We start from the raw sequence: 27,131 nt of genomic DNA, 5'->3' as shown, positions 1-27,131 counted from the left end.
CTTTTCTCTGCGATTAATCACCATTAATCATGAGTTAACTACAGACAAAATGTGATTAATTGCATTGTTATTTAAATTATGCAAGCAACTAATGACCTGTGATTAATCCTGATTCATCCGAATTGAAATTGTGTCTAATGTAATTAAAACATATATTTTTGGATGTCACGAATAAAAAATTTCTATCTGCGATTATTGCGATTAATTATGAGTTAAAAACAGACAAAAATGTTGGCCGGTAAAAATGTAAAAATAATCAGCAAAAAGATGTAATGTTATGAGAAAAAAGGAGAATGAGTATGATTTATCGGTGGGAAAAATATTTTATCAGGACAAAAAATAATAATTCTCTCTGCGATTACTCGCCATTAATCATGAGTTAACTACAGACAAAATGTGATTAATTGCATTGTTATTTAAAATATGCAAGCAACTAATGACCTGTGATTAATCCTGATTAATCCGAATTGAAATTGTGTCTAATGTAATTAAAACATATATTTTTGGATGTCACGAATAAAAAACTTCTATCTGCGATTATTGCGATTAATTATGAGTTAAAAACAGACAAAATGTTGGCCGGTAAAAATGTAAAAATAATCAGCAAAAAGATGTAATGTTATGGGAAAAAAGGAGAATGAGTATGATTTATCGGTTGGAAAAATATTTTATCAGCACAAAAAATAATAATTCTCTCTGCGATTACTCGCCATTAACCATGAGTTAACGACAGACAAAATGTGATTAATTGCATTTTTATTTCAATTATGTAAGCGGCTGATGATCTGTGATTAATTGTGATTATTCCAAATTGAAAAATGTGACTAATCTAATTAAAAGATAAATAATTTAACAGCACTAATTTAAAAGAAACTGTATTTGCCATTAATCATGGTAATTGTGAGTTAACTAGTAAAATGTGGTTAATCACTTTTCTATATATATTATGCAAGCAAGTAATAACCAGTGATTAATCATGATTATTCCAAATGCAAAAGTATAATTAAACTGATTGAAAATAATAATAACTTGACACCATAAATAAAACACTTTTTTCTGCGATTAATCACCAGTAGTTATGAGTTAACTACAGACAAAATGTGATTAATTGCATTGTTATTTAAATTATGCAAGCGACTAATTACCCGTGATTAATCCTGATTAATCCGAATTGAAAAGTGTGACTAATGTAATTAAAAAAACATTTTGTTGAATGTCTCAAATAAAAAACTTCTATCTGCGATTATTGCCATTAATTATGAGTTAAAAACAGACAAAAATGTTGTCCGGTAAAAATGTAAAAATAAAAATCAGCAAAAAGATGTAATGTTATGAGAAAAAAGCAGAATGACTATGATTAATCACCAGCAATTATGAGTTAACTACAGACAAAATGTGATTAATTGCATTGTCAATATAAATTGCACAATGACTAATGACCTGTGATTAATCCTGATTAATCCAAATTGAAAAGCGTGACTAATGTATTTAAAACAATTTTTTTTTGAATGTCACGAATAAAAAACTTCTATCTGCGATTATTGCAATTAATTACGAGTTAAAAAAAGACAGAATGTTGTCCGGTAAAAATGTTTTTGAAAAATCAGCAAAAAGATGTAATGTTTTATGAGAAAAAAGCAGAATGAGTATGATTAATCTGTCGGGAAAAATATTTTGACAGCACAAAAAAAAAAATTCTCTCTGCGATTACTCACCATTAATCATGAGTTAACTACAGACAAAATGTGATTAATCACATTTCTATTTATATTATGCAAGCAAGTAATAACCAGTGATTAATCATGATTATTCCAAATGCAAAAGTATAATTAAACTGATTGAAAATAATAATAACTTGACACCATAAATAAAAAACTTTTCTCTGCGATTAATCGCCAGTAATTATGAGTTAACTACAAAGAAAATGTGACTAATTGCATTTTTATTTAAATTATGCAAATGACTAATGACCTGTGATTAATCCTGATTAATCCGAATTGAAAAGTGTGACTAATCTAATTAAAAAAATACATCTTTGGATGTCACAAATAAAAAATTCTATCTGCGATTATTGCGATTAATTATGAGTTAAAAACAGACAAAATGTTGTCCGGTAAAAATTTAAAAATGTAAAACAAGCGGTAGAAAATGGATGGATGGATGGATATATATATATATATATATATATATATATATATATATATATATATATATATATATATATATATATATATATATATATATATATATATATATATATATATAAATATATATATATATATATATATATATATATATATATATATATATATATATATATATATATATATATATATATATATATATATATATATATATATATATATATATATATATTTATATATTCCTTGCACACTAATTGACTGAAAGATTGCGCACTTGATGTCACGTTATCAATGGAAAAATGCATTTTTAGACAATATGATTTGCATGAGCGGCTAGGAGACACCAAGAGTAACAAGCAGTAGAAAATGTATTAGAAAGGATAGATAAAAAAAATAAATAATAAAAATAAAATAAAATAAAAAATAAAATAAAGACATTTAAATAAAAATTTAATTTCGGATCCAGCCTGCGGGCCGTAGTTTAGGGACCCCTGTTCTACAGCATACAATACTCCAGCCCTGACTGGAGGGCGAGGCAGGTATAAGTAGTAGCCGGCTGATTGACACCAGGTGTGACCAGGCTGCCAATCAGCCGCAGGTGAGGGGAAACAGCGCTCAGGGAAACAAGCAGGAAACTGAACCAAAATAAGAGCGCTGACAGGAAATAAAACGCAAACACAGACGAAAAACTAAAACATAACCAAACTGTCAGTGACGAGCCTGACAGATATCAAATAATGCATTGCAAGAATGGAGGATCGTGTTGAATGGAGAATCCATTTTTTTGTTGTTGATTGATTTTCGGACACATTTAAATGACAGGAATTGTCTCGCAAACATTGAATGCTGTCTTTTTCTCCTCACAATTAAAAACATAAACAAACAAAAAAATGATAATAAAGTAAGAAACCACAGACAGCTGAATTCCTGAATGACCTTAGAGAGACATAGCAACCCACGAGCACACAAAAGGCTCATCAACCACCCCCACTTAAATTGTGATTCAATCAGGGTTAATTTGGAGATCATTTTCTCGTACATATCTCAGAAAGGCACCCCGCAGTTCTTGAAACTGAGAATCGATTGTAAATGAAATCGTCACCCCGGGAATCGGATATAATCAGTTGAGTGGTACTTTCTCAAATTATTCAACTTTGGCGACACACAATCGACGTCGAGTTAGCTTTTGGCTCTCAACAATTGCTTAATCTTCGGAGAATAAATCCATGTCACGGCTGACATTTATTTCGCTGCTCCAAGTTCGCTTATTCCGTTTACATCCGCGGCAAAATACCACTGGAAGTGCGACGGGAAAAGGTCGACTCTGATTGGCTGTTGTCACGGACGAGTAAATATGCTGACAGCTGCTCATCGATCATGTAATAGCCCAAGAAGCATGTACCACAAAAAATGCACTTATTACGTTATAGCAGGGCTAACGTTAGCATTTCTGCAGCTAAAATATAGAAATCCTCTACAAATTACCACGACATGTTTTCTCTAGTTGGAAGTGGAATTTTTGTAGGCTGTGAGCATTTCTACTGACACAGATGATGATATAAACGTTATTTTTCATATTTTGTAAATAAACACTGAAGAGTATTGACGTCATATCACTTTTTACAGAGTGTAGTTGGAGTGTGGTCATGTGACTGCCTGGCACCGTTCGATTGGTATATTGATTGGTGAAATAAGTGAAACAGTCATGTGACAGAAGTCTCTCTAACGAGCCAAATTAATATGTCTCTGCAATCAGTAGATTATAAATAACTAGATGAGGGAGTTCCTGAAGGAATGATGTGAATGCTCCAATGCTGAAGTTAAACTGAAATCCTGGAATTTTTTTTAGAATTGTTGAAGTAGAGCACACAATTCCCGAACAGGCGGAATATTTTGAAATATTCGAGATATGTTGAAGTAGTAATATGTTGAAGTAGTAACATGTTGAATTGAGAAATTCCTGGAATTTCGGGAAAGCAGCACATGTTTCCAGTTCAAAAAACAACTTTGTTTTTTGTTCTGATTAAGAGGAATGTTTTGACGGTGGAATGGTTGGAATGCGTTGAAAAATGTGGAAGGAGTAGTCGCCAGAAAAAAAGGGTGACAATAGGGCTTTGGAAAACCAGGAATTCTGGAAAATCCTGGAATTGTTTTAGAATTGTTGAAGTAGAGCACACAATTCCCGAACAGGCGGAATATTTTGAAGTTGGAACTGTTTGAATCACATGAAAAATGCTGGAGTTGTGGAACTTTGAAGAATGTCCCATTGAATTTCCCAAAACATTGGGAATTTCGGGAAAAGCGGGATTTTTTTTTAAAATGGTAAAAAACTTGAATGGCCTGAATGAGTTGAAATTGTTGGTGCTGGAATGTTTTAATGTCGAGATATGTTGAAGTAGTAACATGTTGAATTGAGAAATTCCTGGGATTTCGGGAAAGCAGCACATTTTTCCAGTTCAAAAAACAACTTTGTTTTTTGTTCTGATTAAGAGGAATGTTTTGACGGTGGAATGGTTGGAATGCGTTGAAAAATGTGGAAGGAGTAGTCGCCAGGAAAAAAGGGTGAAAATAGGGCTTTGGAAAACCAGGAATTCTGGAAAATCCTGGAATTGTTTTAGAATTGTTGAAGTAGAGCACACAATTCCCGAACAGGCGGAATATTTTGAAGTTGGAACAGTTTGAATCAGATGAAAAATGCTCGAGTTGTGGAACTTTGAAGAATGTCCCATTGAATTTCCCAAAACATTGGGAATTTCGGAAAAAGCGGGATTTTTTTTAAAAATGGTAAAAAACTTGAATGGCCTGAATGAGTTGAAATAGTTGGTGCTGGAATGTTTTAATGTCGAGATATGTTGAAGTAGTAACATGTTGAATTGAGAAATTCCTGGAATTTCGGGAAAGCAGCACATTTTTCCAGTTCAAAACACAACTTTGTTTTTTGTTCTGATTAAGAGGAATGTTTTGACGGTGGAATGGTTGGAATGCGTTGAAAAATGTGGAAGGAGTAGTCGCCAGAAAAAAAGGGTGAAAATAGGGCTTTGGAAAACCAGGAATTCTAGAAAATCCTGGAATTGTTTTAGAATTGTTGAAGTAGAGCACACAATTCCCGAACAGGCGGAATATTTTGAAGTTGGAACAGTTTGAATCAGATGAAAAATGCTGGAGTTGTGGAACTTTGAAGAATGTCCCATTGAATTTCCCAAAACATTGGGAATTTCGGAAAAAGCGGGATTTTTTTAAAAAATGGTAAAAAACTTGAACGGCCTGAATGAGTTGAAATAGTTGGTGCTGGAATGTTTTAATGTCGAGATATGTTGAAGTAGTAACATGTTGAATTGAGAAATTCCTGGAATTTCGGGAAAGCAGCACATTTTTCCAGTTCAAAAAACAACTTTGTTTTTTGTTCTGATTAAGAGGAATGTTTTGAGGGTGGAATGGTTGGAATGCGTTGAAAAATGTGGAAGGAGTAGTCGCCAGAAAAAAAGGGTGAAAATAGGGCTTTGGAAAACCAGGAATTCTAGAAAATCCTGGAATTGTTTTAGAATTGTTGAAGTAGAGCACACAATTCCCGAACAGGCGGAATATTTTGAAGTTGGAACAGTTTGAATCAGATGAAAAATGCTGGAGTTGTGGAACTTTGAAGAATGTCCCATTGAATTTCCCAAAACATTGGGAATTTCGGGAAAAGCGGGATTTTTTTTAAAAATGGTAAAAAACTTGAATGGCCTGAATGAGTTGAAATAGTTGGTGCTGGAATGTTTTAATGTCGAGATATGTTGAAGTAGTAACATGTTGAATTGAGAAATTCCTGGAATTTCGGGAAAGCAGCACATTTTTCCAGTTCAAAACACAACTTTGTTTTTTGTTCTGATTAAGAGGAATGTTTTGACGGTGGAATGGTTGGAATGCGTTGAAAAATGTGGAAGGAGTAGTCGCCAGAAAAAAAGGGTGAAAATAGGGCTTTGGAAAACCAGGAATTCTGGAAAATCCTGGAATTGTTTTAGAATTGTTGAAGTAGAGCACACAATTCCCGAACAGGCGGAATATTTTGAAGTTGGAACAGTTTGAATCAGATGAAAAATGCTGGAGTTGTGGAACTTTGAAGAATGTCCCATTGAATTTCCCAAAACATTGGGAATTTTGGGAAAATCAGGAATTTGTTAGAAAATGTTAAAAAACTTGAATGGCCTGAATGAGTTGAAAGGGTTGGTGTTGGAATGTTTTAATGTTGAGAAATGTTGAAGTAGTAACATGTTGAATTGAGAAATTCCTGGAATTTCGGGAAAACCGCACATTTTTCCAGTTCAAAACACAACTTTGTTTTTTGTTCTGATTAAGAGGAATGTTTTGACGGTGGAACGGTTGGAATGCGTTGAAAAATGTGGAAGGAGTAGTCGCCAGAAAAAAAGGGTGAAAATAGGGCTTTGGAAAACCAGGAATTCTGGAAAACCCTGGAATTTTTTTGAACTTGTAAAAAAGGCAGTTTAAATTTTCAGGATGGTGGAATGTGTTGAAGGTGGAATGGTTTGATGTATAAAGTAGTAATAATAATAATAATAATACATTTTATTTGTAAAAAAGCACTTTACATTGAGCAAACAACCTCAAAGTGCTACAGTGTATTAAAAAAATAAAATAAAAATATAATAAAAATAAATAAAAATAAAAACTAGAACAGCTTAATAGCTAGAACTAGTATGCATATATCTAAAAAAAAGGCATTTTTTTTAAAAGAAGGGGTTTTAAGCCTTTTTTAAAAGCATCCACAGTCTGTGGTGCCCTCAGGTGGTCAGGGAGAGCGTTCCACAGACTGCGAACGGCGGAGCAGAAAGCCCGTTCTCCCATTGTTCGTAGCTTTGGAGGAGGTGTCGTGTGGAGGATTTGGGGGTGAGTAGTTCTTTGAGGTAGAGGGGGGCATTACCATGGAGGCACTGGTGGGTTGGTAGGGAGACTTTATATTCCATCCTGAGTAGAACAGGAAGCCAGTGAAGGGATTTGAGAATTGGTGTGATATGGTCGTATTTCCGCACTTTCAGCAGGATCCTAGCAGCGCAATTCTGTATGTATTGTAAAGTTCTTACTTATATCTGGCAGTAAACTTGCCATGAAAGCGCTAAAACATACCGGTGTAGTGAGTTTACATTATTCACTCAAGGAACTTTAGTTATTAGAGATGTTTTCTCACGGGACACATTTCCTGTGTTGTTGTTTCCGAATGAGGAGACGCTGCTCCGTTATTGATTGAAGTAAAGGGTTAGGATTAGGGTATGGTCCGGAAAATACGGTAATATGATATAAAAAAAAATTTAACAAAAATTACAAATTAAAATACACCCAAAAAATGTTTACGATATTCTTCTCGAAGCCAGTTCCAGATTTTAGGAGGCTAAACCGGAAACACGGCCTCTTTGTTGTACATGGTAAAGGAGCTGCACTGCATCAAACTGACACGTCTTTCCAAGCCTTTGTTAGCTTATTTAACGACAACAACACATTAGAAACACCCGTCAGTGTGATGGAGTGCAGCTCTACTACAGTAAAACTGCACCAACACACATATTGTTCAATTATATATGACATGTATCAGAACTGTTTTAAAAAAAATATATATTTAGATATGGAACATGAACTGATGTTAGATCATGTATGATGACTTAAAGAAGCAGTACAGTGGAAAAACAAGTCGCCTCTTTATTGACGAAATTATCATACATAGCTGATGTGTCACACCAAAATACTAACAAAGTTTGATAGTAAATCGATGTGATCAAAATAGTATCAATTTCACGAAGCCATTTTGAGAGATAAGCTTGCCAGTCATGTGGTCGCATGATGTAGAGGAGGAACCACAGATCCCTTCCATAACAACAATACAAATCAAGCAGTCTTTGTGAGAGCCAACAACGATTAATTTGGAAAAAATTTGATCCAGGATGTTTTATTTTTTATCCTGTATATAAGGAGTAGAGATGTCCGATTATGGCTTTTATGGTGGAATTTTTATTTATTTATTTATTTATTTTTTCATAAAGAAATACAATCATGTGTGCTTACGGACTGTATCCCTGCAGACTGTATTGATCTACATCAGGGGTCACCAACCTTTTTGAAACCAAGAGCTACTTCTTGGGTACTGATTAATGCGAAGGGCTACCAGTTTGATACACACTTAAATAAATTGCCAGAAATAGCCAATTTGCTCAATTTACCTTTAACTCTATGTTATTATTAATAATTAATGATATTTGCACTTAATTGAACGGTTTTAAAGAGGAGAAAACACGAAAAAAAATGACAATTAAATTTTGAAACATAGTTCATCTTCAATTTCGACTCTTTAAAATTCAAAATTCAACCGAAAAAAAGAACAAAAAAACCCCAGCTAATTCGAATCTTATAGAACAAATTTAAAAAAAGAATTTTTTTGTAACATCATTAGTAATTTTTCCTGATTAAGATTAATTTTTTAATTTGGATGACATGTTTTAAATAGGTTAAAATCCAATCTGCACTTTGTTAGAATATATAACAAATTGGACCAAGCTATTTCTAACAAAGACAAATCATTATTTCTTCTAGATTTTCCAGAACAAAAATTTTAAAAGAAATTCAAAAGACTTTGAAATAAGATTTAAATTTGATTCTACAGATTTTCCGGAATAATTTTTTTGAATTTTAATCATAATAAGTTTGAAGAAATATTTCACAAATATTCTTCGTCGAAAAAAACAGAAGCTAAAATGAAGAATTAAATTAAAATGTATTTATTATTCTTTACAATAAAAAAGATAATTTTACTTCAACATCGATTTAAATTGTCAGGAAAGAAGAGGAATGAATTTAAAAGGTAAAAAGGTATATGTGTTTAAAAATCCTAAAATCATTTTTAAGGTTGTATTTTTTCTCTAAAATTGTCTTTCTGAAAGTTATAAGAAGCAAAGTAAATAAATGTATGAATTTATTTAAACAAGTGAAGACCAAGTCTTTAAAATATTTTCTTGGATTTTCAAATTCTATTTGAGTTTTGTCTCTCTTAGAATTAAAAATGTCGGGCAAAGCGAGACCAGCTTGCTAGTAAATAAATACCATTTAATAAAATAGAGGCAGCTCACTGGTAAGTGCTGCTATTTGAGCTATTTTTAGAACAGGCCAGCGGGCTACTCATCTGGTCCTTACGGGCTACCTGGTGCCCGCGGGCACCGCGTTGGTGACCCCTGATCTACATTGATATATAATGTATATATTGTGTTTTTTATGTTGATTTAATTAAAAAAATAAAAAATAAAAAATAAAAAAATATTTTTTTATTTCTTGCGCGGCCCGGTACCAATCGGTGGCCCGGTGGTTGGGGACCACTGGTTTAATGGATTTAATGAAACACAAATAATCATATAAAGTCAACTTGTTTTTCCACTCTACTGCTACTTTAATATAATTCTGTGGTAAAAGAAGTAATCACAAAAAAAGTCGGCATCCTGGTGTAAAGAGCAGTGCTGGCTATCGGGTTGATAGCCTGGGCTTTTAGCTCGGTAGTCAGCACGCTCTCCTCTCATGCCGGCGACCTGGGTTCGAGACCCGGACGGAACAGCCACGAAAAACACAACATAGTCAAAAGAGAGAAGTACACAACCGATACAATGGTGCCGTGACCCGGATGAGAGTGAGGTCTCGGGTGGGTTTAACTGAGGCCAGTCAGTGTGGCCGGGGCCATTTGTACGTTGGTGAACCTCACCTATTAGTAAACCTGACCACATCAAGAGCAGTGCTGGCTATCAGGTTGACAGCCTGGGCTTTTAGCTTGGTATTCAGATCCCAAATCAGGGCAAGGAAAAACTCAACCCAATGGGACAACGAGAAACCTTGGAGGGGACCGGTGCAATGGACGTCGAGTGGATCTAGCATAATATTGTGAGAGTCCAGTCCATAGTGGATCTAACATAATAGTGGGAGTCAAGTCCATAGTGGATCTAACATAATAGTGTAAGAGTCCAGTCCATAGTGGATCTAACATGATAGTGAGAGTCCAGTCCATAGTGGATCTAACATAATAGTGAGAGTCCAGTCCATAGTGGCTCTAACATAATAGTGTGAGAGTCCAGTCCATAGTGGATCGAACATAATAGTGTGAGAGTCCAGTCCATAGTGGATCTAACATTATAGTGAGAGTCCAGTCCATAGTGGATCGAACATAATAGTGTGAGAGTCCAGTCCATAGTGGATCTAACATAATAGTGTGAGAGTCCAGTCCATAGTGGATCTAACATAATAGTGAGAGTCCAGTCCATAGTGGATCTAACATAATAGTGAGAGTCCAGTCCATAGTGGCTCTAACATAATAGTGAGAGTCCAGTCCATAGTGGATCCAAGATAATAGTGAGAGTCCAGTCCATAGTGGATCTAACATAATAGTGAGAGTCCAGTCTATAGTGGATCTAACATAATAGTGTGAGAGTCCAGTCCATAGTGGATCTAACATAATAGTGTGAGAGTCCAGTCCATAGTGGATCTAACATAATAGTGAGAGTCCAGTCCATAGTGGATCCAACATAATAGTGTGAGAGTCCAGTCCATAGTGGATCTAACATAATAGTGAGAGTCCAGTCCATAGTGGATCTAACATAATAGTGAGTCCAGTCCATAGTGGATCTAACATAATAGTGTGAGAGTCCAGTCCATAGTGGATCTAACATAATAGTGAGGGTCCAGTCCATAGTGGATCCAACATAATAGTGTGAGAGTCCAGTCCATAGTGGATTTAACATAATAGTGAGAGAGTCCAGTCCATAGTGGATCTAACATAATAGTGAGAGTCCCGGATGAGAGTGAGGTCTCGGGTGGGTTTAACTGAGGCCAGTCAGTGTGCCATTTGTACGTTGGTGAACCTCACCTATTAGTAAACCTGACCACATCAAGAGCAGTGCTGGCTATCAGGTTGACAGCCTGGACTTTTAGCTCGGTATTCAGATCCCAAATCAGGGCAAGGAAAAACTCAACCCAATGGGACAACGAGAAACCTTGGAGGGGACCGGTGCAATGGACGTCGAGTGGATCTAGCATAATATTGTGAGAGTCCAGTCCATAGTGGATCTAACATAATAGTGGGAGTCAAGTCCATAGTGGATCTAACATAATAGTGTAAGAGTCCAGTCCATAGTGGATCTAACATGATAGTGAGAGTCCAGTCCATAGTGGATCTAACATAATAGTGAGAGTCCAGTCCATAGTGGCTCTAACATAATAGTGTGAGAGTCCAGTCCATAGTGGATCGAACATAATAGTGTGAGAGTCCAGTCCATAGTGGATCTAACATTATAGTGAGAGTCCAGTCCATAGTGGATCGAACATAATAGTGTGAGAGTCCAGTCCATAGTGGATCTAACATAATAGTGTGAGAGTCCAGTCCATAGTGGATCTAACATAATAGTGAGAGTCCAGTCCATAGTGGATCTAACATAATAGTGAGAGTCCAGTCCATAGTGGCTCTAACATAATAGTGAGAGTCCAGTCCATAGTGGATCTAAGATAATAGTGAGAGTCCAGTCCATAGTGGATCTAACATAATAGTGAGAGTCCAGTCTATAGTGGATCTAACATAATAGTGTGAGAGTCCAGTCCATAGTGGATCTAACATAATAGTGTGAGAGTCCAGTCCATAGTGGATCTAACATAATAGTGAGAGTCCAGTCCATAGTGGATCCAACATAATAATGTGAGAGTCCAGTCCATAGTGGATCTAACATAATAGTGAGAGTCCAGTCCATAGTGGATCTAACATAATAGTGAGTCCAGTCCATAGTGGATCTAACATAATAGTGTGAGAGTCCAGTCCATAGTGGATCTAACATAATAGTGAGGGTCCAGTCCATAGTGGATCCAACATAATAGTGTGAGAGTCCAGTCCATAGTGGATTTAACATAATAGTGAGAGAGTCCAGTCCATAGTGGATCTAACATAATAGTGAGAGTCCCGGATGAGAGTGAGGTCTCGGGTGGGTTTAACTGAGGCCAGTCAGTGTGCCATTTGTACGTTGGTGAACCTCACCTATTAGTAAACCTGACCACATCAAGAGCAGTGCTGGCTATCAGGTTGACAGCCTGGACTTTTAGCTCGGTATTCAGATCCCAAATCAGGGCAAGGAAAAACTCAACCCAATGGGACAACGAGAAACCTTGGAGGGGACCGGTGCAATGGACGTCGAGTGGATCTAGCATAATATTGTGAGAGTCCAGTCCATAGTGGATCTAACATAATAGTGAGAGTCAAGTCCATAGTGGATCTAACATAATAGTGTAAGAGTCCAGTCCATAGTGGATCTAACATAATAGTGAGAGTCAAGTCCATAGTGGATCTAACATAATAGTGTAAGAGTCCAGTCCATAGTGGATCTAACATAATAGTGTGAGAGTCCAGTCCATAGTGGATCTAACATAATAGTGAGAGTCCAGTCCATAGTGGCTTTAACATAATAGTGTGAGAGTCCAGTCCATAGTGGATCGAACATAATAGTGTGAGAGTCCAGTCCATAGTGGCTCTAACATAATAGTGAGAGTCCAGTCCATAGTGGATCCAACATAATAGTGTGAGAGTCCAGTCCATAGTGGATCTAACATAATAGTGAGAGTCCAGTCCATAGTGGATCTAACATAATAGTGAGAGTCCAGTCCATAGTGGATCCAACATAATAGTGTGAGAGTCCAGTCCATAGTGGATCTAACATAATAGTGAGAGCCCAGTCCATAGTGGATCTAACATAATAGTGAGAGTCCAGTCCATAGTGGATCTAACATAATAGTGAGAGTCCAGTCCATAGTGGATCTAACATAATATTGTGAGAGTCCAGTCCATAGTGGATCTAACATAATAGTGAGAGTACAGTCCATAGTGGATCTAACATAATATTGTGAGAGTCTAGTCCATAGTGGATCTAACATAATAGTGAGAGTCCAGTCCATAGTGGATCTAAGATAATAGTGAGAGTCCAGTCCATAGTGGATCTAACATAATAGTGAGAGTCCAGTCCATAGTGGATCTAACATAATAGTGTGAGAGTCCAGTCCATAGTGGATCTAACATAATAGTGTGAGAGTCCAGTCAATAGTGGATCTAACATAATAGTGAGAGTCCAGTCCATAGTGGATCTAACATAATAGTGAGAGTCCAGTCCATAGTGGCTCTAACATAATAGTGAGAGTCCAGTCCATAGTGGATCCAACATAATAGTGTGAGAGTCCAGTCCATAGTGGATCTAACATAATAGTGAGAGTCCAGTCCATAGTGGATCTAACATAATAGCGAGAGTCCAGTCCATAGTGGATCTAACATAATAGTGTGAGAGTCCAGTCCATAGTGGATCTAACATAATAGTGTGAGAGTCCAGTCCATAGTGGATCTAACATAATAGTGTGAGAGTCCAGTCCATAGTGGATCTAACATAATAGCGAGAGTCCAGTCCATAGTGGATCTAACATAATAGTGTGAGAGTCCAGTCCATAGTGGATCTAACATAATAGTGAGAGTCCAGTCCATAGTGGATCCAACATAATAGTGTGAGAGTCCAGTCCATAGTGGATTTAACATAGTAGTGAGAGTCCAGTCCATAGTGGGGCCAGCAGGAGACCATCCCGAGCGGAGACGGGTCAGCAGCGCAGAGACGTCCCCAACCGATGCACAGGCGAGCGGTCCACCCCGGGTCCCGACTTTGGACAGCCAGCGCTTCATCCGTGGCCACCAAACATAGCCAAAAGAGAGAAGTACACAACCGCTACAATGGTGCCGTGACCCGGATGAGAGTGAGGCTTAGGGGGGTGGGTTTAACTGAGGCCAGTCAGTGTGGCCAGGGCCATTTGTACGTTGGTGAACCTCACCTATTGGTAAACCTGACCACATCAAGAGCAGTGCTGGCTATCAGGTTGACAGCCCGGGCTTTTAGCTTGGTAGTCAGCACGCCTGCCTGCCATGCCGGTGACCTGAGTTTGAGCCCCGGGTGGAAAAGTAGCGAAAAACACAAAGTACACAACCACTAGATTTGCTCATTGAATGAAACCAATGTTGCAATGCAAATATAGTTATAGTTATTAACAACATTTCTACTAGCAAACTCAATAAATCAAATAAAAGCGAGCTACGAAGGCAACAGTCTCTTTCTTTCCTCGGTCTGCACTCAAGGTTTAAGCCCCCCGACTTATAACGTGAGCGCTCACATTCGCTTTGCAGACGTCAGACTCACCTTCTGAATTCCATCCAGCTGGTCGGGAAGGCGGCATTTTTGTTCACACATGCCACTCCACTTGGTTCTTTGACTGACTGCATTGTGCTTCAGTCACGTAAAACATGACACATTTTTGCACTTTGTGCCACATTCAATGTCAGTAACTCTTCAAATAGAATGAAAATGTTGGATGATGTAGTTTCTCTTTGAACCCCTTCTTGAAAATGGCCTTGCAAATATATACAGTCGCGATCAAAAGTTTACATACACTTAAAGAACATAATATCATGGCTGTCTTGAGTTTCCAATCATTTCTACAACTCTTATTTTTTGTGTGATAGAGTGATTGGAGCACATACTTGTTGGTCACACAAAATAACATTCATAAAGTTTGGTTCTTTTATGAATTTATTATGGGTCTACTGAAAATGTGAGCAAATCTGCTGGGTCAAAAGTATACATACAGCAATGTTAATATTTGCTTACATGTCCCTTGGCAAGTTTCACTGCAATAAGGCGCTTTTGGTAGCCATCCACAAGCTTCTGCTTGCATTTTTGAGCACTCCTCTTGACACAATTGATGCAGTGCAGCTAAATATGTTGGTTTTCTGACATGTACTTGTTTCTTCGGCATTGTCCACACGTTTAAGTCAGGACTTGGGGAAGGCCATTCTAAAACCTTCATTCTAGCCTGATTTAGCCATTCCTTTACCACTTTTGATGTGTATTTGGGGGTCATTGTCCTGTTGGAACACCCAACTGCGCCCAAAACCCAACCTCCGGGCTGATGATGTTTAGGTTGTCCTGAAGAATTTGGAGGTAATCCTCCTTTTTTTATTGTCCCATTTACTCTCTGTAAAGCACCAGTTCCACTGGCAGCAAAACAGGCCCAGAGCATAATACTACCATCACCATGCTTGGCGGTAGGCATGGTGTTCCTGGGATGAAAACAATTGGAAACTCACGACAGCCATGATATTATGTTCTTTACAAGTGTATGTAAACTTTTGACCACGTATATATATAATATGGATATGTATATATACACACGTACATACTTAAATACATATATGGGCGAGCCAATTTATTAAGCAACATTTCATTTTTCAAGCTAACACATAAAGCAAGACAGGTATGGAATATATATGCATATATATATATATATATATATATATATATATATATATATATATATATATATATATATATATATATATATATATATATATATATATATATATATATATATATATATATATATATATATATATATACTGTATACATAATAGTTTATATATAATAATGAATACATATATGCATATATAATAGTATATATAATATATATATAATAGTATAAATATTATATATTCTATTCTATATAAGTATAAACATGCATTTGTTTTGATTCGTTATCGCCCTATTTTAGTCAGGGGAAAATAGGTTGTTGCAATTTTTCAACATGGTGACAGGTTGATAAACATCACGAGTCGGGTCCAATCTCAAACGGCTTGTTTGGAACGAGGCAAAATTGTATTTCCAATATCTTCTCATGGGTTGAATTCACATTCTCGGCACTCGTTTGGATCCCAAATACACAAAAACTGATGCCGGCAGGCAAGAAAAAGCAGGTTTTGCATCATACTTCAACATAAAGTATAACTCACATCTGATTGGCTTTCTGCTTAATTTAACACCATCTCATGAAAAGGTGAATTAGTCCAGACACGTCTTCTAATTATAATATAAATACCTGTTTCGCTTTTTAAACTCGCGTGTTTTCCGCAGCTCCACAGCCTGACAGGCAATTACAGCGACTTAGTGGTGACGGGGGACGGTGAAGGTATTTTTGGAGTGGACAGCCAGTTCCTTTATGCCCTGAAACCACTGGACCGGGAGAAGCAGCCATCTTACTCTCTGCAGGTATGCTTGCATGCATTGTGCAGCAGGTCGTCAACTCAATCGATAGCTTGCTGTGCAATAGCATTGAAAAAAAAAAAAGGTATTCCAACGTGAAATCACATTTTCCCTTAGTGTTGAACACAGGGTACTGTGTTGCATGCATTACAGAGTTGTCCTTGGTTTTGCTTGAAGAAACGCTCACACACACACATATACACATTATTCTCTCAAATTATAATGGTGTTGGAAAGAGTGAGAGTATCTTCAATTCTACATACAAAAAAAAATGATTGGCTATTTTGATAACCCAATTTATGAGTTGCGGGTGTTGGGTTGAATTTTGGAGTTATTTTTATGAAGAGCAATCCATTTTTTGGGTAGTAAGAGTGTTATTTTAACTCAAGGTCTGTGTTTTCAAAACTATGAACCATTTTCGGGTTGTTTTTCAATGAGTAATGCATTTTTGGGTAAAACATTTTTTTAAATTTTTATTAAAAAGGTACTTTTTTCTTGAAGGGAAATTTATTAAGGGTTAATCTCATTAACATTTTTTACAATCACACATTAAAATATTTGAGCATGCTGTATAGAACTATGATGACCGTACATGGCAATTCTTGTAAAAAAAAAATGTCACTCATATTTTGCTTTTGAGTATATTTTAATGGAATACAAATCATTTTGATCAGTAGTTGGGAAGAAGGAGGACAAACCAGCGGTAAAATTGATAATTTTTAACTAACTATTGGGTTAAGGAGCGCTAAATTGAGCAACTCAGTAGTTGGGTTTGGAATAACCCAACATTTTAGTGATCATAACTCACATTTCATAACATTGGGTTATGAATCAACCAACATTGAGTTAGCATAACTCAACTTTTGGGTTAAATAATTCAACCCAATATTTTGGTTGGGAATAACCCAACATTGTAGTGAGCATAACTCAGCTTTTGTGTTGAATGAATTCAACCCAATAGTTGGGTTATGAATCAACCAACATTGAGTTAGCATAACTCAACTTTTGGGTTAGATAATTCAACCAAATATTTTGGTTTGGAATAACAGAACATTGTAGTGAGCATAACTCAGCTTTTGGGTTCAATAAATTCAACCCAACATTGGGTTATGTATCAACCAACATTGAGTTAGCATAACTCAACTTTTGGGTTAAATAATTCAACCCAATAGTTTGGTTTGGAATAACACAACATTGTATTGAGCATAACTCAGCTTTTGTGTTGAATGAATTCAACCCAATATTTGGGTTATCAATCAACCAACATTGAGTTAGCATAACTCAACTTTTGGGTTAAATAATTCAACCCAATATTTTGGTTGGGAATAACCCAACATTGTAGTGAGCATAACTCAGCTTTTGTGTTGAATTCATTCAACCCAATAGTTGGGTTATGAATCAACCAACATTGAGTTAGCATAACTCAACTTTTGGGTTAAATAATTCAACCCAATATTTTGGTTTGGAATAACACAACATTGTAGTAAGCATAACTCATCTTTTGGGTTGAACGGATTCAACCCAATAGTTGGGTTATGAATCAACCAACATTGAGTTAGCATAACTCAACTTTTGGGTTAAATAATTCAACCCAATAGTTTGGTTTGGAATAACACAACATTGTCGTGAGCATAACTCAGCTTTTGTGATGAATGAATTCAACCCAATAGTTGGGTTATGAGTCAACCAACATTGAGTTAGCATAACTCAACTTTTTGGTTAAATAATTCAGCGCAAAAGTTGGGTTGAAAAAATTAACCCAAAAAGTTGAGTTAAAATAACCCAAATAAGGGGTTTGTCCTTTTCTGAACCAGCAGTCGGGTTAAAATTGGGTTATTTTTTCAACCCAACATTTTTGAGTGTGTCGTCACCTCGCTTTGTTTAGACTGCCTTAGAACAAAATAATCTGGTAGAACTCATCCCTATAAAAAGGCGATGTTTTGCTGTTAGATCATTTAAAATTTCATATGAATGTTGAGCAATGCGAATACAAAAAAAAACCCTACCACTTAATTAGAATAATGCACTGAATAATACTGTGAAAATATGCCTATTGGTGCTTCATCCATGCGAAAAACAAGCAGTTGGTATAATTTCTACAAAGAACATGAATTCCTGACCTTGTTTACAAGGCTGTAGCTTTAAAACCTTTCAGTAATGGTTACCCTGATAAGTGTGCATGTCTCACAAGGTTTCTTTCAGAGCATCAGGGCAACTCCAGAGCTTCACGGTCGAAGTGTGCGTCATAGACAAGAACGACAACGTGCCCACTTTCATTCAGGAAAGCATGCGAGGCAGCGTGCAGCTCGGCCTTCTCAAAGGTAAGCGAGCCGCACAAGGCTCACGGTAAAAAAAACAAACCCGGTCTAATTTACGTAATAATATGTTACTTCAAATGCCTGATTTAGGTGTGAAGTGCAGGATGTGCCTGATTCATTAAAGATATACTTCAACTAGAAGGAGCATATCCTTCCGGCCAAGTAGTGTAGTGCGAGTAAACTTAATTTCACTTTTAAGTAGCATAAGCTGTCATAATGTGCCATACAAAGCAGGTAAGATCCACCCGTTGGTTCTGGTGGTTCATTTTCAATCAGACTCCAGAGACTTTTACAAGGGAAAGTACAGTCCCACTAAATTCGTGTTATTACTTTATAAATAGATGTAATCTCATATTATATAACAATGTAGAAGTTTAAGCCATGTCTGAGGTTCGTGCCGAAAAGGTTAGAGAGGCTGGTGAAAATCAATCTATTGCACTCACGCCACATGTGTCCCTCAGGGATACCCTTCATGCAGGTGGAGGCGCTGGACCGCGATGACCGCAAGACCGCCCACGCCGAGCTACGATTCCGCCTGATGGAGCAGACCCCCAGGATCCCCTCCCCTCAGATGTTCTTCATTGACTCCGTCACGGGAGAGGTTTCCCTCACAGAGGACGGTGAGTCCTTTGTTGTCCCTGCCAGGAACTACAAACGTTTGTATATATATATATATATATATATATATATATATATATATATATATATATATATATATATATATATATATATATATATATATATATATATATATATATATATATATATATATATATATACCTGTATATATATATTTGTATATATATATATATATTTATATATATTTGTATATATATATATATATATATATATACCTGTATATATATATATATATATATATATATATATATATATATATATATATATATATATATATATATATATATATATATATATATATATATATATATATATATATATATATATATACACACACACAAACCCCGTTTCCATATGAGTTGGGAAATTGTGTTAGATGTCAATATAAACGGAATACAATGATTTGCAAATCCTTTTCAACCCATATTCAGTTGAATATGCTACAAAGACAACATATTTGATGTTCAAACTGATAAACATTTTTTTTTTTGGCAAATAATCATTAACTTTAGAATTTGATGCCAGCAACACGTGACAAAGAAGTTGGGAAAGGCGGCAATAAATACTGATAAAGTTGAGGAATGCTCATCAAACACTTATTTGGAACATCCCACAGGTGAACAGGCAAATTGGGAACAGGTGGGTGCCATGATTGGGTATAAAAGTAGATTCCATGAAATGCTCAGTCATTCACAAACAAGGACGGGGCGAGGGTCACCACTTTGTCAACAAATGCGTGAGCAAATTGTTGAACAGTTTAAGAAAAACCTTTCTCAACCAGCTATTGCAAGGAATTTAGGGATTTCACCATCTACGGTCCGTAATATCATCAAAGTGTTCAGAGAATCTGGAGAAATCACTGCATATAAGCAGCTAAGCCCGTGACCTTCCATCCCTCAGGCTGTACTGCATCAAAAAGCGACATTAGTGTGTAAAGGATATCACCACATGGGCTCAGGAACACTTCAGAAACCCACTATCAGTAACTACAGTTGGTCGCTACATCTGTAAATGCAAGTTAAAACTCTCCTATGCAAGGCGAAAACCGTTTATCAACAACACCCAGAAACGCCGTCGGCTTCGCTGGGCCTGAGCTCATCTAAGATGGACTGATACAAAGTGGAAAAGTGTTCTGTGGTCTGACGAGTCCACATTTCAAATTGTTTTTGGAAACTGTGGACGTCGTGTCCTCCGGACCAAAGAGGAAAAGAACCATCCGGATTGTTCTAGGCGCAAAGTGTAAAAGCCAGCATCTGTGATGGTATGGGGGGTGTATTAGTGCCCAAGACATGGGTAACTTACACATCTGTGAAGGCGCCATTAATGCTGAAAGGTACATACAGGTTTTGGAGCAACATATGTTGCCATCCAAGCAACGTTCCCATGGACGCCCCTGCTTATTTCAGCAAGACAATGCCAAGCCACGTGTTACATCAACATGGCTTCATATATGAATATGGGTTGAAAAGGATTTGCAAATCATTGTATTCCGTTTATATTTACATCCAACACAATTTCCCAACTCATATGGAAACGGGGTTTATATATATATATATAAATATATATATATATATATATATATATATATATATATATATATATATATATATATATATATATATATATATATATATATATATATATATATATATATATATCTTTATGTTTCTTTTTTTTGCCATTGCTCAAAAAAAAAAAAAAAGACAAACAATCTATGTTATAATAAATTATTGACCTATTCATGGCTCCAATTACTTCAACAATGTCACTTTAAAATGTTTTATGTGGAAAAAATATTGCATATATTGTGTGGTTGCCATATAAAAACATCAAAGGTTTCTTTGACAAAAGAGCATAAAAACAAACAAAATAATAGTTCCTACGTAAAATCGACAGATATATCTGAAGTTGATCTCGTAACTTAAGTGTTGAAAGTCAAAAAAATTGAATAAAAATGTATCACTTTATGAGTGGGGGACCTATTGGATCCCAAACATATTTAGTGGGATTTTATTAATATTTTCACTGATTTCTCAAAAATATTAAATAAATAAAGACAAAGGTGTCCTGCATTATTGATCTTGTAGAGCTCTAATTACTAAATACTGCATAGTTCCAGTTTTACTATAAAAAACAAAGTTGTCTTTGACAGAAAAGGCATACAACTTTTTTTTTTTTTTTTTACTTTTTATCTACCTGAAGTTGATATAGAGATTTACTGTAAGCGTTAAATAATATAATAATAAAATATATAAATAATAATAATTTGACTTACTTTTAACGTTTTAATGACTGAGACCCTTTATGGTCCCCGGGAGCCCTAAAGGTTAAAAAAAAAAAAAATCCATATATTTTGTTATGGTTTGAAAATGAAAAATATCAAATTGGCCCCCGCATGCTTAAATTTTTTCTTTATGCGGCCCTCAGTGGAAAAAGTTTGGACACCCCTGGTGTACAGGGTTACAGAACAGGAACGCTGATGGGTCGCCACAAGGCGCCTCGTAAAAGATGGGAAAAAAGGTCAACGCTGGGGAAGGATGAGTAAAAAAATACAATCTAGACCGGGCTCCTAAGGGGGTCCAGTCTGGAGTGGTAAAAAACCTCCATAGCAAAACACATATACATATTACAAAGTACATCTCCAGATATCTAGCAAATAAGTCAAATAAACACAGTAGGGATAGGATAGTTTAGTAAAGTCCTCGAACGGTCCAGCTAGGGTTGGATTTGGTTCTGGTGGAGTGCTGGAGAGAGTCAAACTTGACTATCTAGAGCAGGGTTGTCAAACTCATTTTAGCTCATGCAGAAAAATCCATAAATGGTAAAATCATGGCATAATAATTTAAAAATAAAGACAATTTTAGATTGTTTTCTTTGTTTTACTCTGGCCAAAACAGAAATCACATTTTGAAAACATACACATTACAAATAATCCTCTTGGCAAAACACTTCAAGTTGGTGGAAAATTCCGGGGGGAAAAAATTGGTGCAGTTTCACAAAGAACACAATGAACTTAGACTTTGTCTCAGTATATTTACAAAGCCGTTAAACTTTAAGCACTTCCTGTTTGGTATTCTCATTTGGCGGTTCACCAGCAATGACATTGATGGTGAGGAAGTGTTTCCTCAAATCGCTGCATTGGCGACATCCGCAACTGCCACAACACATTCATTTATCATCATTCAAATATTACAATCGTAATATAAACAAGGGCAGCACGGTGTCACAGGGGTTTGTGCATGTGCCTCACAATACAAAGGTCCTGAGTTCAATCCCAGACTCGGGATCTTTCTGTGTGGAGTTTGCATGTTCTCCCCGTGACTGCCTGGGTTCCTTCCTCCCACCTCCAAAAAACATGCACCTGGGGATAGGTTGATTGGCAACACTAAAATTAGCCCTAGTGTGTGAATGTGAGTGTGAATGTTGTCTGTCTATCTGTGTTGGCCCTGTGATGAGGTGGCGACTTATCCAGGGTGTACTCCGCCTTCCGGCCGAATGCAGCTGAGATAGGCTGCAGCACCCCCCGCGACCCCGAAAGGGACAAGCGGTAGAAAATGGATGGATAATATAAACAAAACAATCATCAAAATGACACCATGACCATGACTCTAACCAATGTGAACATGGTAGATTTAAGCACAACATAAAACAGAACAAACAACAAATGTAAAAACACATTTTTACAATGGAGCTCAGGGTGCGCATTGTGGCTTCAATCAACTGCGATTGCTGCACGGAACTCTAATTACAACGATGATGGTCATGTTGAAGTCCTGGCATCTCACCGTTTTGTTATTTTATCTGTTGAGTGGGATAATTTACAATAAAAATGGGTTAGTTAGCATCAGTCTGCCGCCATCTGCTGCCAGCCACAACAGGAGCAGCTGCTGGCTTGCACCAATCCACAGGGCGCTTACATGTCATCTTTAAAACAGTGTCATGTGTGACTTGAGTTCCACTTGAACTGCTATAGCGACATCCAGTGGACACATTTAGAACAGCAAAGTTGCAGCTCATTTTTCCTACTTTGCAAACTACAGGAGCCTCCACACTGGACCCCGAGATGTGCGGCAGATACAAACTGTCAGTGATGGTGAAGGACATGGCGGGGAAGTCCAACGCCTTCTTCGCCACCGGCATCGTTATCGTGGAGGTGACCGGGAACACCTGGGCATCGCCCGATCCCGTCCGACTGCAGGAGAACCTCCCGGGACCCTATCCCATCCCCATCTCCCAGGTGAGACTCCTGAAGACTGGGAACAAACTTGGGCTAGTCTTACCTTGCTGATTTGATCAGAAAGTGGTCCGAGTACTTCAGAGCGGAGCGTTTATGGCGATCCGTGTGTGATATTGTGTTACAGGGAAACAAAGTGTCAATAACCTGCACGCAGCAAAGTGGCATCACGTTGCCCGTTGCTGTTTTTAGGGCCCCTCGGGTCCTCCTAAATGACCGAGTGGTGAATTATTGATGCTGTTCAAACGCCATGGATCCTTTCAGGCTGCATCCTGACTGAGTCACTTTAACTCCCATTATCACTCACTTGCCCCACCCTCGCTCTGAGGGGTATTTCACATGTTATTGTCATCATATTGTATCACATTGTATCATATTGCCACACTGATCATATTCCACTTTCAATATTTTCTTACGGTGCTTGTATTTAACATGAGGATTACGCTTTGCCGTTGGATCTTTGAACTTAAGCACTATACTGATGCTCATTCTTGACTACACGTACTTTGTAGATATCCCATAAGCCATTACAGCCGCGAATGGCTAACATTAGCGTGATATCACTTTTTTTTTTGTGTGCAAATTTTGCAGGTTTATACCTCAGCATTTAAACATTTTGTTACTTGATGAATGCTACCCATTAGCATGCCAACATAAGTAGGCTAGATTTTTTTTAAACCAAATTTTAGTTATTTTGGTACCAGATGTATGCTAGTGTTACCATATATATAATTTTTTTCATATATTTTTTTTTTGCTTGACGCATGCTACAGTTAGCATTTTAGCATAACATGCTAGCTTCTTTTTTTTTTTTATAGCTAATTTAGCAAGTATGCACCTCAGTGTCATATATTTTGGTATGTCACTAATGCTATTGTTAGCATGTTAGCATAGTAGCTTTTTTTTTTTTAGCTTATTTTGCTCCTTTTTTTACTTGGCGTTATCTGGCTAGCATGCTATCTTTTAAAATTTCAGTTTGGCTCTGGCTCTTCAGCATTCACACGACATTTCTATCAAAATTGCCTTTTATAGTTCTTAAAAAAAAAGTTTTTTTTTTTTAAACAAAAAATGTGACGGTTTATACTTAAGCATCAAACATTTTGTTACTTGATGAGTGCTACTCATTAGCATACTAACATAAGTAGGCTACCTTTTTTTATTTTTAAACCAAATTTCATTTATTTTTGTAGCAGATGTATGCTAATATTACCATTTTCAACAATTTTTTCAGTTATACATCGCAAAGTAATATTTTTTTTTTTGCTTGATGCATGCTACAGTTAGCATTTTAGCAGAGCTTGGCACCCTAGTGTCATATGTTTTGGTATGCCACTAAGCATGTTAGCATAGTACTGTTAGAATTGCTAGTTGTTGTTTTTTTTTTAGCTCATTTTGCCCTTTTTTTTTTTACTTGCCGCTATCTGGCTAACATGCTATATTTTAGCATTTCCGTTTCTATCGAAATTGCCTTTTATGGTATAAAACATCTGCAAATTTTGCAGATTCATACCTCAGCATTAAACATTGTGTTACTTGATGAATGCTACCCATTAGCATGCTAACATTAGTAGGCTAGCAAACTCACCACAACAATAACTACAACAAGATTGATTTTTCAAAAATTATTTTAAAGAGTGAAAGTTGGCATCGACCCTACGTGGGTGCTCGGCATTGTCCGTGGGTGCTCGGGCCCCGAAGCACCCACGGGATCGGCACCTATGTACACTAAGGTTATATTTTGGTACCCAATGTATGCTAATGTTACCATTTTCAACAAATTTTTCAGTTATACATCGCAGAGTAATATATTTTTTTGCTTGACGCATGCTACAGTTAGCATTTTAGCATAGCATAGCATCTTAGTGTCATATGTTTTGGTATGCCACTAAGCATGTATATAAATGACCTGCCATCTGTGTGTGAGGATGTAAATATCCAGATGTATGCAGATGACACGGTTATTTATACTTGGGGAAAGGACGCTGAAACGGTTGCCAGAAAACTACATGACTCTTGTCTTACATTAAACATTAAGAAAACTGCAACAATGTATTTTGTAAACAAATATAAAATGTCATCCTTTCCAAATATAACGGTTGATAAGGAAATAATACAAATTGTTAGTGAATATCGTTACCTGGGTGTCATTTTGGAGCCAACACTTGGCTTTAAAAAACATATCAAACAGATGTGCCAGAGTCTTAAATACAACGTAAAAACGTTCAAATGTATCAGGAATTCATTAACACTGGAGGCAGCTCAAACTTATTTTAATGCAATGATTATGTCTCGTTTTTATTATTGTATAACATGTTGGTCGCAGGCTAGCAAAATGACACTGAGGCCATTGGAAACTTTGCACAAACAATCCCTCAAAATCCTTGACCGAAAACCACAACACCACCATCATTGTTTAGTTCTCCAAAAATATAGATTGTTGAATTTAGCTAACATTCAAAGATTAGCATCAATACGAATGGCCCATCGAATCTTAAATAACACTGCACCAGTGCCACTTAAGCACTTTGTCCAGTTTACATCTGCTGTGACAACTAGAAACACACGAGCCTCCACCAGGGGGCAGTGTAGCATACCCAGATGTAAAACCTCTTTTGCACAATCAGCCTTTTCATATAAAGCCATAAAGGAATGGAACGACCTCACAACAAACTTGAAAAGTCTAACAGATTACTCTTCATTCACAATTGAAGTTAAAAAGTGGCTTTGGAGCAATCAAAGCTGCTCACACGGTCACTAAGATGGGCATTATGTTTGACACATCAACCTAATGTGTATTATATTTATCCATGAGAGCATTTTTATTGTAAATTGTGAGGTGTGTGTGTTAAAATCATGGTTGTTTTTACAAATGATGACAGATGTGAACAAAAGCATGTATTGTCTTTGTGTGATGATGTAAATGAGGTGTGGTTGTATTGTATATTAAGTGTCCATGAAAGGGCATTTTATGACTTTTTTCTTAATACTTGTGTATGTTTTTATTGTCATAATTTTATTGCATGATTTTTGTATCCCTTTAATTTAGGTAGCCAGGGACTGCAGATGGAAATGAGCTATTTAGCTATAATCTGGTACAGAACATATCTGTCTTTGAGCTTAATGTTTCTGTACATTGTCCCTTCAAATAAAGACTAAACAAACAAACAGTACTGTTAGCATGCTATCTGGCTAACATGCTATATTTTAGCACATCCGTTTCTATCGAAATTGCCTTTTATAGTATAAAACATCTGCAAATTTTGCAGATTTATGCCTCGGCATGAAACATTTTGTTACTTGATGAATGCTACCCATTAGCATGCTAATATTAGGAATTGTCTGTAGACCTCCGAGACAGGATTGTTAGTCATTACGGGGTATTGTGTGTAGAATTTTGAGGGAAAATTTTATTTATTTATTCCAGTTTAGAATAAGGCTGTTGTGCTCTGCCATGCACAGTCTGGTTTCTTTTTTAATGTATTTTGTTTGCAAAAAATTCTAAAAATTAAATAAATAAATGTTTTCACATTGTCTATATCAGGGGTCGGCAACCCGCGGCTCTGGAGCCGCATGCGGCTCCTTGACCACTCTGATGCAGCTCAGCTACATACATGCCGACCCCCCCGATTTTCCCAGGAGATTTATGGATCTCAGTGTCTTTCAGGGAAGAAAA

The 27,131-nt window shown here is 36.6% G+C and overlaps 2 protein-coding genes across 2 annotated transcripts in view; both read left to right on the top strand.

Moving 5' to 3' along the window:
- LOC133642576 (cadherin-16-like) overlaps positions 1-7,191 on the top strand; it is a 96,890-nt gene extending 89,699 nt beyond the window's left edge. Inside the window, 1 exon segment of the mRNA XM_062036850.1 lies at positions 7,181-7,191. Coding sequence (XP_061892834.1) covers positions 7,181-7,191 — 11 coding nt within the window.
- A 6,909-nt stretch (positions 7,192-14,100) lies between these two features.
- LOC133642571 (cadherin-17-like) overlaps positions 14,101-27,131 on the top strand; it is an 82,160-nt gene continuing 69,129 nt past the window's right edge. The window contains exons 1-5 of the mRNA XM_062036839.1: positions 14,101-14,106; positions 16,139-16,273; positions 18,459-18,588; positions 19,047-19,205; positions 23,265-23,461. Of these exons, the coding sequence (XP_061892823.1) occupies positions 14,101-14,106; positions 16,139-16,273; positions 18,459-18,588; positions 19,047-19,205; positions 23,265-23,461 (627 nt within the window). The remainder of the gene's footprint in view (positions 14,107-16,138; positions 16,274-18,458; positions 18,589-19,046; positions 19,206-23,264; positions 23,462-27,131) is intronic.

Source organism: Entelurus aequoreus, linkage group LG02 (genome assembly GCF_033978785.1).
Source record: "Entelurus aequoreus isolate RoL-2023_Sb linkage group LG02, RoL_Eaeq_v1.1, whole genome shotgun sequence".
NCBI classification, from domain to species: domain Eukaryota; kingdom Metazoa; phylum Chordata; class Actinopteri; order Syngnathiformes; family Syngnathidae; genus Entelurus; species Entelurus aequoreus.
Note: the sequence above shows the minus strand (reverse complement) of the source record. Positions and strands in the feature narration are given on the sequence as shown.